Raw genomic sequence first — 14,770 nt, 5'->3', positions numbered from 1 at the left:
GTCAGGCCAAGATGGCCTGTTTTGACAACTCTACGGCCTCATGTCTACAAGTTGATAATGTGATCTCATTTGGTTTAACATTGGTCTTTTCCATTTCTTTGAACAACCTAATGGCATTGTGCCATTGTGTGATTGTGAGCCCTTCCATGATTTGCAAGACCTCCCATGATGGGTGGTACACTGATTCTATAGTTTTTTTTTCCAGTCATGCCAAATGTACAGCTTGGGGCCAAACTTCCAATATAGCATCTGTCTCCAATATTTGGGCCAAAGGGAGAAATATTTAGTATGCTTCAGCCCAGTAGCGGATCCAGAAAATAATGTGAGTGGGGGCGTACTTAACTTGAGATATCACTTCTAAGAAAAAATTGCATCTTTCACAATTTTGTCTGAAGAATTTGCTAGGACTTTAGAATTGTCAATGACAAAATATCAAACAAGTATAATATGGTTCAAATACATTATAAATTATAATACAATATTTATGATAGACTACAAGATAGTTAAGGGCGGAGCCAAAACTATACTTGGATAGGGTGAAATTTTAAAACACTTTGAAATGTTATAAAAATATTTATGACAAAATATAAAGTATAATCGATAGAAGCTAAAATATACACGCAAAAAAAAAAGTAGAATTAAAAAATACATTTAATTTATTGAAGGGTGGGAAGAGCTAAAATAAAGATAAGAATCTAAAATATAATAAAATGCTATAGGTAAGATTTGAACCTATGTCATTTCATGTTATATTCAAAGTTCAACCCACTGATCTACTAAACACTTTGTTGATTTATACATGTACTTATATATTAGTAGCAAGAGTTGAGGGGGGGGGGGGGGGGGGGGGGGCAGTGGGGGAGTGGCTCCGCCACTGCTTCAGCCTAACCCATGAAGAGAACTTTTCCAAAAGTCCATAAAAATTTTGACGAAAAGGGTCAAATAGGCCCTTGAACTTGATACGAAAAAGGAATCAGACCCTTGAACTTTAAAAAGTTGCAAAAACACACCAACTTATTAAAACCGGTCAAATAAGCCAGGTTACCTGTAAAATTATGATGGCGTGGCATGATAACCGTCCTTAATAACAAGGCTGCAGCCGTTCACTGAAGAAGGAGAGCTCGACTTGCCTTCTTCAAATTGAAAAAGAAGGCGACCAACTTTTGAAACCCTAATGACCGATTATTCCAAGCGGATAATCGACTATAAAGCCTAGATGCACCAAAATGACAAGTTAAAGTGTTTAATTGTAATTTTTTAAAGTTCAGAAGCCTAAGCCTAATTAATTTTTTGTATAATGTTCAAGGCCTATTTGACCCTTTTCCCAAAATTTTATAAACAGCCTTCTACCATGTCCAAAACCAACCTGGTTAGAAGTCAGATGCCCTAGGTTACCTTTTTGTTTTTGTATTTTATTTTCTTTCTTGAACAAGGGGATTAGGCATAAAAATAGCATTCACTTCTCTTCTAAATACTTAGTGATGGAATTAATTAAACCGGGGGTCCGGATTAATTAACCCGCATGAATAAATAATTGTAACAAATATGAGATTAAAATGATAATAGGGGTATATTGTAGGGAATCAATAAACAAGTACACAAGGATTTAACGTGGAAACCAAAGCGGTAAAAACCACGAGCCTTTTTGGGCTAAGCCAAGCCAAAAGTCTTTTATTATATTTGTGGCAAGTGTGGTACATGTACATAGATAGCCCTGGCCAGCCATGGCCATGGAATGAATGACGAAAAGAGCATGTATGTAGCAGAGAGAGAGAGCCCCTTTGTCTGATCCCAAAGCCTTTATATAAGGTCCTTCCTCTAGTTGCAATCTTCCCTAATATTAAGGCCAATAACATTCCTATTTTCTTGCCATGCATGACTTCTTCTTTGACTAACATTATTATAATAATAATAATAATAATAATAATAATAATAATAATAATAATATGGCACGCATATTATATTATTCCATCATGAGTCCTCCACTTTCTTAATCGCAAGTATTTGTCGGTATAAGAAAGTAGAAAACTGATGTTCACCGAATAAAAATGATAACGCTGGAGTGCATCCTTAACGAAGAGCATAGTCTGGACTACATGTTTGTGCGCGGAGCACCAAAGTATGTTTGTGCGCGGAACACCAACGTATTCGTTCGCCTGTCGTGTTAGCCATTAGGTCAAAGTGTTTTTGCCTTGGACCCGTAGCTTCCGTTCGGCGATAGGCGAGGTCGGACCTCGTATCGCCCCTAGGGCATCAAGGTTGCGTTACGTCCGTTCAGGATAGGCGAGGTCGGACCTCGTAACGCCCTTAGGACGTTTTAGCGATTCTTGGGTTGGAGTCTTCTGACTCGCATCCCGAATCCTTCCGTTCGGCGGTAGGCGAGGCCGGACCTCGTACCGTCCCTAGGGTGTCAAGATTGCGTTACACCCGTTCGGCGATAGGCGAGGTCGGACCCCGTACCACCCTTAGGACGTTTTAGCGATTCCTGGGTTAGAGTCTTTTGACTCGCATCCCGAATCCTTCCGTTCGACAGTAGGCGAGGTCGGACCTCGCACCGCCCCTAGGGGTGTGACGACTATGGGTTGAGTCCCCCGACTCGCACCCATAATCTCCTCCGTTCGACGATGTGCGAGGTTGGACCTCGTATCGCCCCTAGGTGTGATGAGTCTAAGCTAGCTATCGCGGTTGCCCGCGAGCGTGGCCGCCTTCCCGGGGGACCAACATATATGTAATAAACCAAAAATAGGCTCTTCTTTATCCAGGTAGTGAATAAGGACGGGCCTCGTATCACCATTAAGGTATACCAAAGTCGGGGCTGGCGCGCACAACCACGACCATGGATCAACCCTTATACTTTACTTTGATGTAATAAATAATTCAGTGTCCCATTTTGCTTAGTGGTCCACTTATTAATATCATTATATTCTATTATTTAAGAAACATATAATATATATATATATATATATATATATATATATATATATATATATATATCCGTACGCATATTGTGGAATTCTATTATATAAGAAACATATAATATATATATACGTACGCATATTGTGGAAATGCATGCATGCCTTTTCCAATAAATTCGCAACGATCAGTGGTAGGAAAACACCAAAAGCGATCAACCGAACTGGCCAACCAACCAGAAACCAGCGACTCCGATCCGCGCCTAGGTGGTGGCTTTGCCTGTTGTGGCGCCTGAGACGACACCAGTCCAGACCTTCCTCCCGCTTGTGCATGCCCGTCGTTTCCAGTGGATCAGAGAACGAGATGATGGGCTCGCAGCGGCAGAACACGGGTTCTAATGGGGAGCAAATTAATCTTGCAGGACAGAGCACACAGATCACCTTCAGCGCTGCGAACTTCAACCATACGAGGGAGCAGACGATCGGCACGAGGTTCGGATGTAGCTTTAGAAAAACAGACCAACCAATTGATATAGATTTATCCAAGCATTCGTATGTGCATTGAACCAGAGATCGCCATGGATCCCTTTATAATACACAGTGACATCACATTTACAACATCACCATGCTCTTGCTTCTAGCAGCGATAGCTCCATGGACCACAACATCAATTTCATTAGTGGCCACACCAAGTTGAATTATGCGAGTAGCTGCATCTAAAACTTCCCTTGCTATACGGTAAACTATGGCATGCGATCACGTTCGTCGTTTCCCCCATCCTTCTTCTCTACCTCTCTCAGGGTTGACTCCACAGGAAAATGTGTCGAACAGAGCATCTGTGTCTTCTAGTGTCCAGTCTTTGGTTTAAGGGAGTAAGGTGAAGAAGTATAGTTGAGCGATGGAATTCAAAGCATCAATAAGTTCAAGAACCTGACCACTTCACAACTTGGACGTAGCTTTTAAAAGATATGTAGTTCCTTGGACATCTGGCGATCAGACTTGGGAGATGTTGGGAGGTACGCCGAGAACGTTAGCAGATGCCATGGGTCCAGTGCCGCTAATGAACGAGGAGGGCAATCCAAAACCATTCCGTTCACGATCATCCAAGGGTATGTACTTCGGATCCCCTGGTTTTTGCGATCAGAGAACGTGCGGCTGAGGATGGCGAAGGAGACGGCGAGCATGAAAAAAGCTAGCACCATAGATTGTAAATGGTTCGACTTGTAAACTCATGTTACGTCTAGATCAGGATCATTCGCGCCATTGGGATTTGCAATTCTGCTACAGTAGGCGACTGCATCCGCGACGATACATCAGCAGAGATCGAAGAAATGCATGTGTCGAAATTCCATGCCGCCGTGATCAGCACTGTGTCACAACCCTGAGATTAAAAACCAAATACACAGAAGCAGAGATAGAGAAAAGAAGAAGAAACAGATAGGGGTAGAGAAGAGAAGAAGAAATAGGTAAAGAAGAGAAGAAGGAAGAGGTCTAGAGGGAAGGAAGGAAATTAGATTCTTGATTTCAATTCAATAAAGGGTATAAAAAATTCTGAAAGTAAAAACAACCAAATAAATAGACTAAGTCTAGCTAATACATCCAAAAATCCATTCTAACAAACTTCGGATCTCAAGCTCAGCAGCCCACAACCGTTGGATCCTTTGAGGTTAAAACGACGTCGCTTCATTCAATTTAAACGACCTCCAACGGCTTCGGCTTCCAACGACGACGTTTGAATAAGTGACCAATTTTATTCGAGCCCTAATTGCAAAACGACTTATTGGAGCCCTAATTGTAAAACGACACCGTTTGACTCTGCTCTAACTTTTGGGTCGTAACATTACCTTCCCCTTTAACCGATCCTTGTCCCCAAGGATCAATTGTTGGAAATTGCCTTGTGATATTAGGGATGAGAGCATTCGAATGCTTGATGGTACTGTGGAAATGAGGAAGGGACCACCCAGCCCAGCTTTGGTGCTTAATTCTATTTCAACAGATCCAACACACATTCGGCCAGCTTAATTAAACCTCAAATCTACACAGCAGTACCAACTCAGACTTTGGAGAATTCTTGCATTATTATTCTGCTGCTATATTTAGCAAAATTGGCCATAAGACCATAAAGCATCATGGACCCCTTCTACATAAACCCAAATTTGCTTCTGCAAATAAGAGACATTCAAGCCCATCCATAACCATATCTCAGCCACCATGAGTGTATTCCTCTGATTTGCTGCCCAGCCCAGCTTCTCACAGCAACAAAGAATTGCAGATATGTAGCTTCGAGAGTGGTGCTGCATCTACCAAGATCTGTGTAGCATTCACAGCATTCATCCCTTTCAGTTTATATTAATTCCATTAAAAGGCCTTCAATTAAAGTTCCACTCAATCAAGCCTCAGAAAGTTTTAGCTGCAACCTCTGGTCAGTAGAATCTGCAATTCTTCTTTCTTAACACAACTACATAGAGTGTCATCTCCTATGGAAGGATCCACTCTATGGCAACATCAAAACTCCACTTTAAAAGTTTCATTTTGTTGCTGCACTCAAGGCTTCATTCGCATGCCTTCCCATTCCGTAGCTCTGCCGATCAGACTCCCCAGATGCAGATCACATTCCATTCCACTTTCTTTTCCATTCACTTCTGCTCAGATTTCAATAGATCAGAGGTCCACCAAGTTAGGTGAACCCTCCTTATGCCTCCAAGGATAATTCAGCTCAGATCAGTCTACTATCTGGTCACCAGAATAATATTAGGGATATGCTGTAGAAGTCCATAATGTGCAAGAAGAGCATGTGTCATCCGAATTCTGTGTGGCTTCATTGGGGCCTTGCCCATAATAATAATTCCCAACTCATTGTGGCTGCATCTCTATCTCCAGTGTACAGCATCTGATGTATGATAGGAAAATATGGTATATTACTCCTTTACTGACATTTGTAGTCCCATCTTTTTACCCACCGAATTCTTCCATTCTTACAGACCACTGCCAAGCTTTTTAACGTACCAAGAGCCCTAGCATAATGTGATAACTGATAACTACTAGAAGACCTTCTAGGATGGCAGCCAAAGCACAGCAATTTGAAAACAGTAAGTGCACTTCTCAATGAAAAATTAAAGTTCCTATGCCATCCCTTCACATGAATCAACCCCAACAGAGCACAAATTATACCCACAATTGCAGTCAAATACTCTCCCAATTCATTGAGCTTTTATCACCCCTTTCATCTCCCTCATACCAAGTCAAACAAATAACATTACAGCAACACAAGCAATAATAGTTTAAACTTGCAGCAACAAGAAACTTATAATTTTAGCATTCCTCCCAGATCAAATGGAAATTCACTCCACCATGGTATTTTGTGATTGACATTGAAGTAATATGGTTCCACAACTCTCACCACTCCTCTCAAGGTAGTTAAAACTATTCCATCATTAGATGCATATTCAATATTCAGTCCTGAAAATTTCCCACCTAAAATCACATATTCCACCCCAACACTTTCATCATAGTTCATCACCACATGCATACCCACATTTTTAGCCGTAATTCTAACATTAATTTCTTCAAGAGATAGTAGATTACTCTTAGGTGTGTCATTAGGAACTAAATAAGAATCAACATAATCCATTACCTCAAGCTTAACAATGGAAATCAGATGGTACTTGTGATCACTCCACTCAGACTCCAAGCTAATGAGGTGTTGAGAAGGATTTTCATTCAGAATTAAACCTTGTATAGAGACCAACACTTGCAGTATGGTTGATGTATTCGGCTGCCACTTTTCAGTATCCTTACCAGTCCAAGTGTTCAAAAAGCTGGGGGAGACTTTACCACACTCGTATAGATTAGGATTCAGTCTCAGGCCACTGGAATAATAGTAAACCACTGGTGGTGTATCTGGGTATGTGGAAGGAAGCAGGACATCAAAAATGAAAAGACCATCATGATAAGGAGTGCCCTGAGGTCCAACAATCACTACCCTAAGAAGATCCATCCTTGTTTCATATACTCTTACATATATGGTGTCAGACATATCAAGATTAAACACAGTAGATAAACACCTCATATTTAGCATTCCCAAACATGAACCATATAACCCACGCGACATAGAGAAACACCAGAAATGGGGAAATTTCTTCTGTTTACTTGGCATTGCAACTAAGTGTACTTCTTCATTTTTAGTAGTAAATTCAACATCAATTCCTTCATTGACATCACTAAGTTCCTCCAATTCATCAAGAGGAGGTGAACTATCATTAATCATGCCATTATCAACTAAGCAAGGAATAGCATTTTCAATTACCTCAACCTCAACTACCGATGCTTCAGTTTCATTCTCGTTGGAAGATTCAGACTCCGCAACTGCATTCTTCACATCAAAACTGCTTTTTGCTGCTGTTTTGGCAGCTTCAATAATCTCAACACCTGGGTTCAGCTTCTCCCCTTCCGATTCACCGGCGAGGTCCCTAATTTCTTCAGCCGCTAGAATCAACGGAGCAGATCTGTCACTTCTGCCGGCTTCAAGTTGCACAGAGGGTGGGAACAACTGATTCTGCTGGGAAGCCATTGAAGGTATCTGCACTGTGGAGCCTCTCTCTACTAGATTCATCACTGGAGAAGCAGGTTGGTGATGAACTGAAGAAGGATTCCGACAGATGAATGTCTCAGCCGCGTCCAGACCACCACCCTTGGCTTTCTTCATCATATCCGGCAACACCCCAATACGTGAGTTCAGCTTCTCCCCTTCCGATTCACCGGCGGGATCCCCAACTTCTTCAGCTGCCGGAATCGACGGAGCTGAACTAACGCTTCTACCATGAGCTGAAGAAGGATGATAAGCAGGAATGATATACCCATGGTGTAACCTTAACTCCTCGAAAATCTCAACTTTCCATGCCTCCATTAATTCCTTAAAATCCTGACTGGAATCCTTCATTTTTGCTGATTGTCTTGCTCAAAAACCCTAACCCCAAGTCTGCTCACCCGGTCCTCTACCGTAGTTGGAGCTCCCAAGATGGGCTCTGATACCAAATGTCACAACCCTGAGATTAAAAACCAAATACACAGAAGCAGAGATAGAGAAAAGAAGAAGAAACAGATAGAGGTAGAGAAGAGAAGAAGAAATAGGTAAAGAAGAGAAGAAGAAAGAGGTCTAGAGGGAAGGAAGGAAATTAGATTCCTGATTTCAATTCAATAAAGGGTATAAAAAATTCTGAAAGTAAAAACAACCAAATAAATAGACTAAGTCTAGCTAATACATCCAAAAATCCATTCTAACAAACTTCGGATCTCAAGCTCAGCAGCCCACAACCGTTGGATCCTTTGAGGTTAAAACGACGTCGCTTCATTCAATTTAAACGACCTCCAACGGCTTCGGCTTCCAACGACGACGTTTGAATAAGTGACCAATTTTATTCGAGCCCTAATTGCAAAACGACTTATTGGAGCCCTAATTGTAAAATGACACCGTTTGACTCTGCTCTAACTTCCGGGTCGTAACACACTGGTTTTATGGTTACGGGAATGAAGATCGGTAGATAAAGTTGGGTTGCAAGAAATAATGGTGACATCCGATCCATGCCATCTCCGATCGGCAACTTTCGGCGATTACACAATAAATATATAGTAATTATGGTAATGTATGTGTGCATTACAAGATTTGAGCAGGAAAACCTTCAGCACGTATAGTATTATCCTATGCAAGTGGCATTCAGATTGGATTCTAATTTGTCTGTGCCGCGTTATTTGGACGTGCGATCCGTATTTATCGAGACATGTTCCATGTCCACTCGACGCAGCAGTCTTATCGGGAATACGAGATCATCGGCACGTCGGGCTTCATCTTTAGGGACAGTGCGATCGTGTTCGAGAGACCCGGCGGAGCAGAGCCTTAGGTGATGGCGTTTGGAGACTCCACTGCGTCCTACGTCGGGCGTCCATGGAACTTTTATTCTGGCATGGTTGTCATATAATTGTACGCTCGAAGGGCTATTGAAATGGGATTTGATCTTGCCATTGTTGAAGTGTTGGTTTCATAAGAAACGTTGATTAAGGAGAGCACGCTCAAGCTTGTACAGCCGCTCTCAACAAGAGCACCAATGATGGAATTAATTAAACCGGGGGTCCGGATTAATTAACCCGCATGAATAAATAATTGTAACAAATATGAGATTAAAATGATAATAGGGGTATATTGTAGGGAATCAATAAACAAGTACACAAGGATTTAACGTGGAAACCAAAGCGGTAAAAACCACGAGCCTTTTTGGGCTAAGCCAAGCCGAAAGTCTTTTATTATATTTGTGGCAATTGTGGTACATGTACATAGATAGCCCTGGCCAGCCATGGCCATGGAATGAATGACGAAAAGAGCATGTATGTAGCAGAGAGAGAGAGCCCCTTTGTCTTATCCCAAAGCCTTTATATAAGGTCCTTCCTCTAGTTGCAATCTTCCCTAATATTAAGGCCAATAACATTCCTATTTTCTTGCCATGCATGACTTCTTCTTCTTTGACTAACATTATTATTATTATAGATAATAATAATAATAATAATAATAATAATAATAATAATAATATGGCACGCATATTATATTATTCCATCACTTATCATTCTCAATCTAAAATTCAAGGGTTCATAGATGAATGTAAGGTTTTTGATCTTCTTCCTAATTATATTTCACAGAAACTTATTGAAATCTGAAATCTGTTTTTACTAACATGATGTTTGCAGATGGTGGATTCTACCACTCCAGCTCAGAGAAGTTTCCTCCATTCCCAGAGAGATTCTCAAAGAACTATGTACTTATACTCCATCTCTCTCTGGCTGTACATACAAATATCGTGTATGTCTAATGTGAATACAGATCATGAGATATGATGATTTAGGGTATTGTGATGGTGTACTACCCACATCACTGACAAAAGAGAAGTAGAGTTCCTCAAAGATCAGTGAAGTAAATAATGGCCACAAAAACTGGAGTCTTGACAATCAAAGGGTTAGTAGATATGTTGATGCCCATTTTGAGAAATAGTAAGAACATGGCCCACATGAAGAAAATACATTCCCAAGTGGTTAAGTTTTCATTAACACAAAGCAGTTTCTTGGTGGCAAAAATGATAGCTTTTTGTGATAAAATTGAGGCTATAGAATATGCTAGTTTGCTATTCAAGCATGTTGAAGAGCCAAACATATATTTGTTCAATTCTATGATCAGAGCCTACACGCAGAAGCATATGTATGTATCCTGCATAGATGTGTATACAATGATGATGAGACAACTTAAATGTGAAGAGCCCATTTTTCCTGATTCATATACGTATCCATTTGTTATTAGGTCTTCTGGAGGCTTTTTAAGCGCAGATTTGGGTAAACAAATTCATGGGCATGTATGTAAATTTGGGTTGGAGTCCAATAATGTGATAGAAAATTCATTGCTAAATATGTATGTTAAGTGTGAGGAAATAAGTGAAGCACATAAGCTGTTTGAGGAAATGGCTATGAGAGATGTGATTTCTTGGAATAGTCTTATTTCTGGGTACATAAAGTTGGGTAAAGTTAGAAGGGCAAGAACCTTATTTGAAGAGATGCCTGACAAGAATATTGTTTCTTGGACAACTATGATTTCTGGTTACACGAAAATCGGGTGTTTTGGGGATGCATTAGATGTTTTTAGGAGAATGCAGATGGCTGGGGTGAAACCCGATTGGATCAGTTTAGTTGCAGTTTTGCCAGCTTGTGCACACCTGGGGGCACTAGAGGTAGGAGAATGGATTCACTTTTATGCAGCTAAAAATGGGTTATTGAGGAGGACTTGTGTATGCAATGCACTGATGGAAATGTATTCAAAGTGTGGTAATGTGAACCAAGCTTGGTAATTCATAAGGAGCATGCCGATGAAGGCAGACTCTGCAATATGGGGTTCTCTGTTGAGTTCTTGCAGAACTCATCGAAATCTTGAAACCCCCTTCATCTCCTATATTCATTGGCGCGAAGTAAAAATTTGTAGGTACACATTGATAATATCTTTCACTAAATCCTGTTTTCTTAGAGTATAAAACCCCCTTCATCTCCCATATTCATTGGTGTGAAGTAAAAAAATTGTAGGTGATTTCCCTTATTTTGTTATTTGAGATTTGAGATGTCTTTTAGTGGTAGTGTATTTGTCATTGGAAAGTGCACTTGAGTTTCATTCTTGATGTGGGGATGTGCTTCCTTTGAAGATGTTGAGATATGCCAAAAGAGGAAGAAGGTTTCAAGCATGTCCTTGATATGGGGTTGGTTAAATTTTAATTCTAATCAATTATTCATTGATATGTTGTTATTGTAACTTCAATTTAGATTTGCATGTAGCATTATATTTCTTGTGTTGTAGTCCACAGGTAGTTGTGGGGTGTTCTGTTGGTACTCTATGGATGTATCGAAGCACATGGCTATGGTGATTCATGGACTTTTTAAGTGGAGTTAATTCCATTTTTATCCTAGATTTATAGGTGGCAATACACTTTTAATCCTTTCTTATTATAACATCCCTTTTTGGTCCTAGTATTATTGTGACATAACTAATTTTGGTCCTCTATCAAAAAAGTCATTGAAATTGCTTAAATACAAGAGCATTTAGCTCTTCAATTATGAGTATTTTCAAAAAATAAACATAAAATATATAACGGGTCAACACACTTTGTATTAAAAAGATCAAAATGTCCTTCTACTTAACGAAATGTCAACGATTTTGTTGATAGAGGACCAAAATTGGTCATATCACAATAATATTAGGACCAAAAGGGGATGTTTTGATAAAAAAGGATTAAAAGTGAACTGTTACCTATAAATCTAAGACAAAAAATGGAATTAACTCTTTTAAGTGCTATGAAGAATGAGTAGATTCAAGTTGAAGCTAATAGCTATTGTTAGAACATCTACATGAATGGTTTTTTCACAGTTTTTGAAGACAACATGACTTATGTGGAGTTGAGAGAAGAGTTGGGTGCTCTTGCAAGGTTGGTTTTTTGTGGAGCTCATCAGGAGAGAAAAAAGGTTTAAAAAAAAAAAAAAAAAAGGCTCTACAGGTGTGCGTGGCTTGCACGGGCGCGTACAGTGCATGCATGCGCCTGCTGGCGCGTCCAGAACTTCATTCGTTTTTTTTTTTTTTTTCGCGTATGACCTGCTTTTTTATTTTTATATTTCTCTTTTTCCTATTCTCTTTCCCTCCTCCCTTCTTAATTGGCATCTAAAAAACCACAAAAAGAGTCATTGCTATTGGAAATGCTCTTATAACATTTTAGTGTAAATCAATACATAGTGAAGTTTCCCTCTTGGTGATAGGGGAAAGTGGATGAAGGGAATTATACTACTCCGTATTTGTTTAAGAAATTCCACTAGAGCAGCAAATGGAAGAAAAGTTGGCCAAAGTAGATACAAGAAAGAGTTCTACTACATGTACTCCCAAATTCTACTCCCTCACTTGTACTTCATGACATGGCAAACAAAGATTGGTTATTTTCATCATGCATGTGGGTCCCAGAAAATGTCTACATCAAGAATTTGTGGGAGGGAGTAAAAGTTGAGAGTAAGAAATGAGAGTACATGTAGTATTTTCCTACAAGAAAAGCCAAAGTTGATTGACTGGTACATATTTGTAATGGCATGTACAGTGTTGCAAAAATCCCGCTTAAACACTGATTAATCGGCGTTAAGCGCTGGTCGATTGTCTAGCGTATCACTATAAACGGTGGTTTAGGAGTTCGATTAGGCCGCCTAAGCGCCGCCAAGGCCTCCTAAGCACCGACTAGGTCGCTTAGTCTGTCGATTAGCTATTGTTCACTCAAAACGACATCGTTTTGAGCGAAATAACTTTAAATTGTTCAAACTCTAAATATTTTTAGGTTAATATTTAATATTTAATTATTAACTATTAAAGTATTAAATAGTTTATAATTATCAAGTTTTAAAAAAAATTTAAAAAAATAAAATAAAAAATATACGGGCGCCTAGGCGTCGATTAATCGAAGCCTAGGCGCCCCTAAACTCTCGTGGAGCGCCTAGCAATTTTTTCAACCATGGGCATGTAATATCACCTTCTTCATAATAGGAACTTGAAAAGTACACACTGAAATATTTAAAAATATAACTCAAAAAATAGAAACTTGATAAGTAGACACTGAAATATTTAAAAATATAACTCAAAAAATTTAAAAGAGTGCGCACATAATATAATATTTATAAGTTCAATTTAAAAAAAAAAAAAAACTCTAAAATTGTACTTCAAAAAATAAAAACAGTAGCATTATGTTAGATTTACATAATAAATTTTGAAGGAATAAGAATTGTATTCTATAATGAATGGAATAGACAGTGGCGGACCTAGAAAAATGGTTGAGTGAGGGCAAAGTTCAAATAATAAAAAATATCTATAAATTTATAACAAAATGTTAAGCATCAAGAGCTTCTGCGAAACATTAAAACAAAAGGGATAACTTTAAAAAAAAAAAAAAAAAAAAAAACACTTAAGAAGTTAGCCATAAATATTGTTAGATATGAGCGAAAAATAAAACACATCAAAACTTTATAAAAATACTTATAACAAAATATGAAACATAATTAATTTGATAAAATAATTCTAATAAAAAACACATTATATATTACACATCTCATATATATATATATATATATATATATATATATATATATATATATATATATATATATATATATATATATATATATATATATATATATATATATATATATATATATATATATATATATGTAAAAACTGTGTTCAAGCCAAATGGATTAAATAGGATTCAAACCCACACCCTTCCTTAAGCACACACACATGGTTTACCATCTCAACTGACTTAACTTTTGTTAATTTTTGTTATTTTCTTTTATTTATATTAAAACTGTGACTATATGTATGTATGTATGTATGTATGTATGTATGTATGTATGAATATATATATATATATATATATATATATATATATATATATATATATATATATATATATGTATGTATGTATGTATGTATGTATGTATGTATGTATGTATGTATGTATATATATATATATACAAGGGATATATATGGGGTGGGGTGAGTGAGGGCAGCTGCCCCCACTGCCCCATGCTAGGTCCGCCCCTTGGAATAGAATAGGAATTTCATTCCATTATTTGATTTGTAGAAGAATAAAGTTTAAAAATTGTATTTTAGTGTATTTTAGTATTTTAGTATTTTAGTGTTTGGTTGGATTAAGGACTAAAAATGAAATAAACATTCATAAGACAAAAGAATAAGGGTTAAAAATTTGATTTGTGATTAAAATAAAATATTTTATTTATGTACACCCCCTCCTTCGTCTTCGGCAAAAACAATGGTCTTTCATATCTAGTAAAAAAAAGAACAGGTCGTCAGATTGCAGACTTTAGACTATTCTCACTTGATTTCAAGTACAATACACACACATAAATATGAATTTTATTATTTTTAGTATCAATTAATATTATTATCACAAAATTTTTTAAAAAAATTGATTTAATTTGATACATTAATTTGAGTTTTCCTTCTTTTTTTCATCAATAAGTCATTTTTATAGCATATATATATATATATATATATATATATATATATATATATATATATATATATATATTAATTTGTGGATCAAACGCTAATTTGGAGTTATTTTGACTTAACTTGTTTGAGCACATGCAGATAAAATTTAAAAAAAGTTGGTAAAAGTGAATGCAAAGGTAAAGTGAAATAATCAAGTAGCACATATATACAAACATGGCATATATATTTATAGTAATTTTCCTGGAGCAAACATTGACATCCAACAGTGGAGAAATTAAAG

General features: G+C 37.8%; 1 protein-coding gene across 1 annotated transcript; it reads left to right on the top strand.

Moving 5' to 3' along the window:
• Positions 1-9,677: 9,677 nt before the first annotated feature.
• Positions 9,678-11,140, top strand: LOC109181765 (pentatricopeptide repeat-containing protein At2g20540-like). The gene has a single exon (XM_019331676.1). The coding sequence runs from the start codon at positions 9,878-9,880 to the stop codon at positions 10,790-10,792; it is 915 nt and encodes a 304-aa protein (XP_019187221.1). The 5' UTR covers positions 9,678-9,877; the 3' UTR covers positions 10,793-11,140.
• Positions 11,141-14,770: the final 3,630 nt, after the last annotated feature.

This window comes from Ipomoea nil, unplaced genomic scaffold (genome assembly GCF_001879475.1).
Source record: "Ipomoea nil cultivar Tokyo-kokei standard unplaced genomic scaffold, Asagao_1.1 scaffold1043, whole genome shotgun sequence".
Taxonomy (NCBI): domain Eukaryota; kingdom Viridiplantae; phylum Streptophyta; class Magnoliopsida; order Solanales; family Convolvulaceae; genus Ipomoea; species Ipomoea nil.
This window is presented reverse-complemented; position numbering and strand designations above follow the sequence as displayed.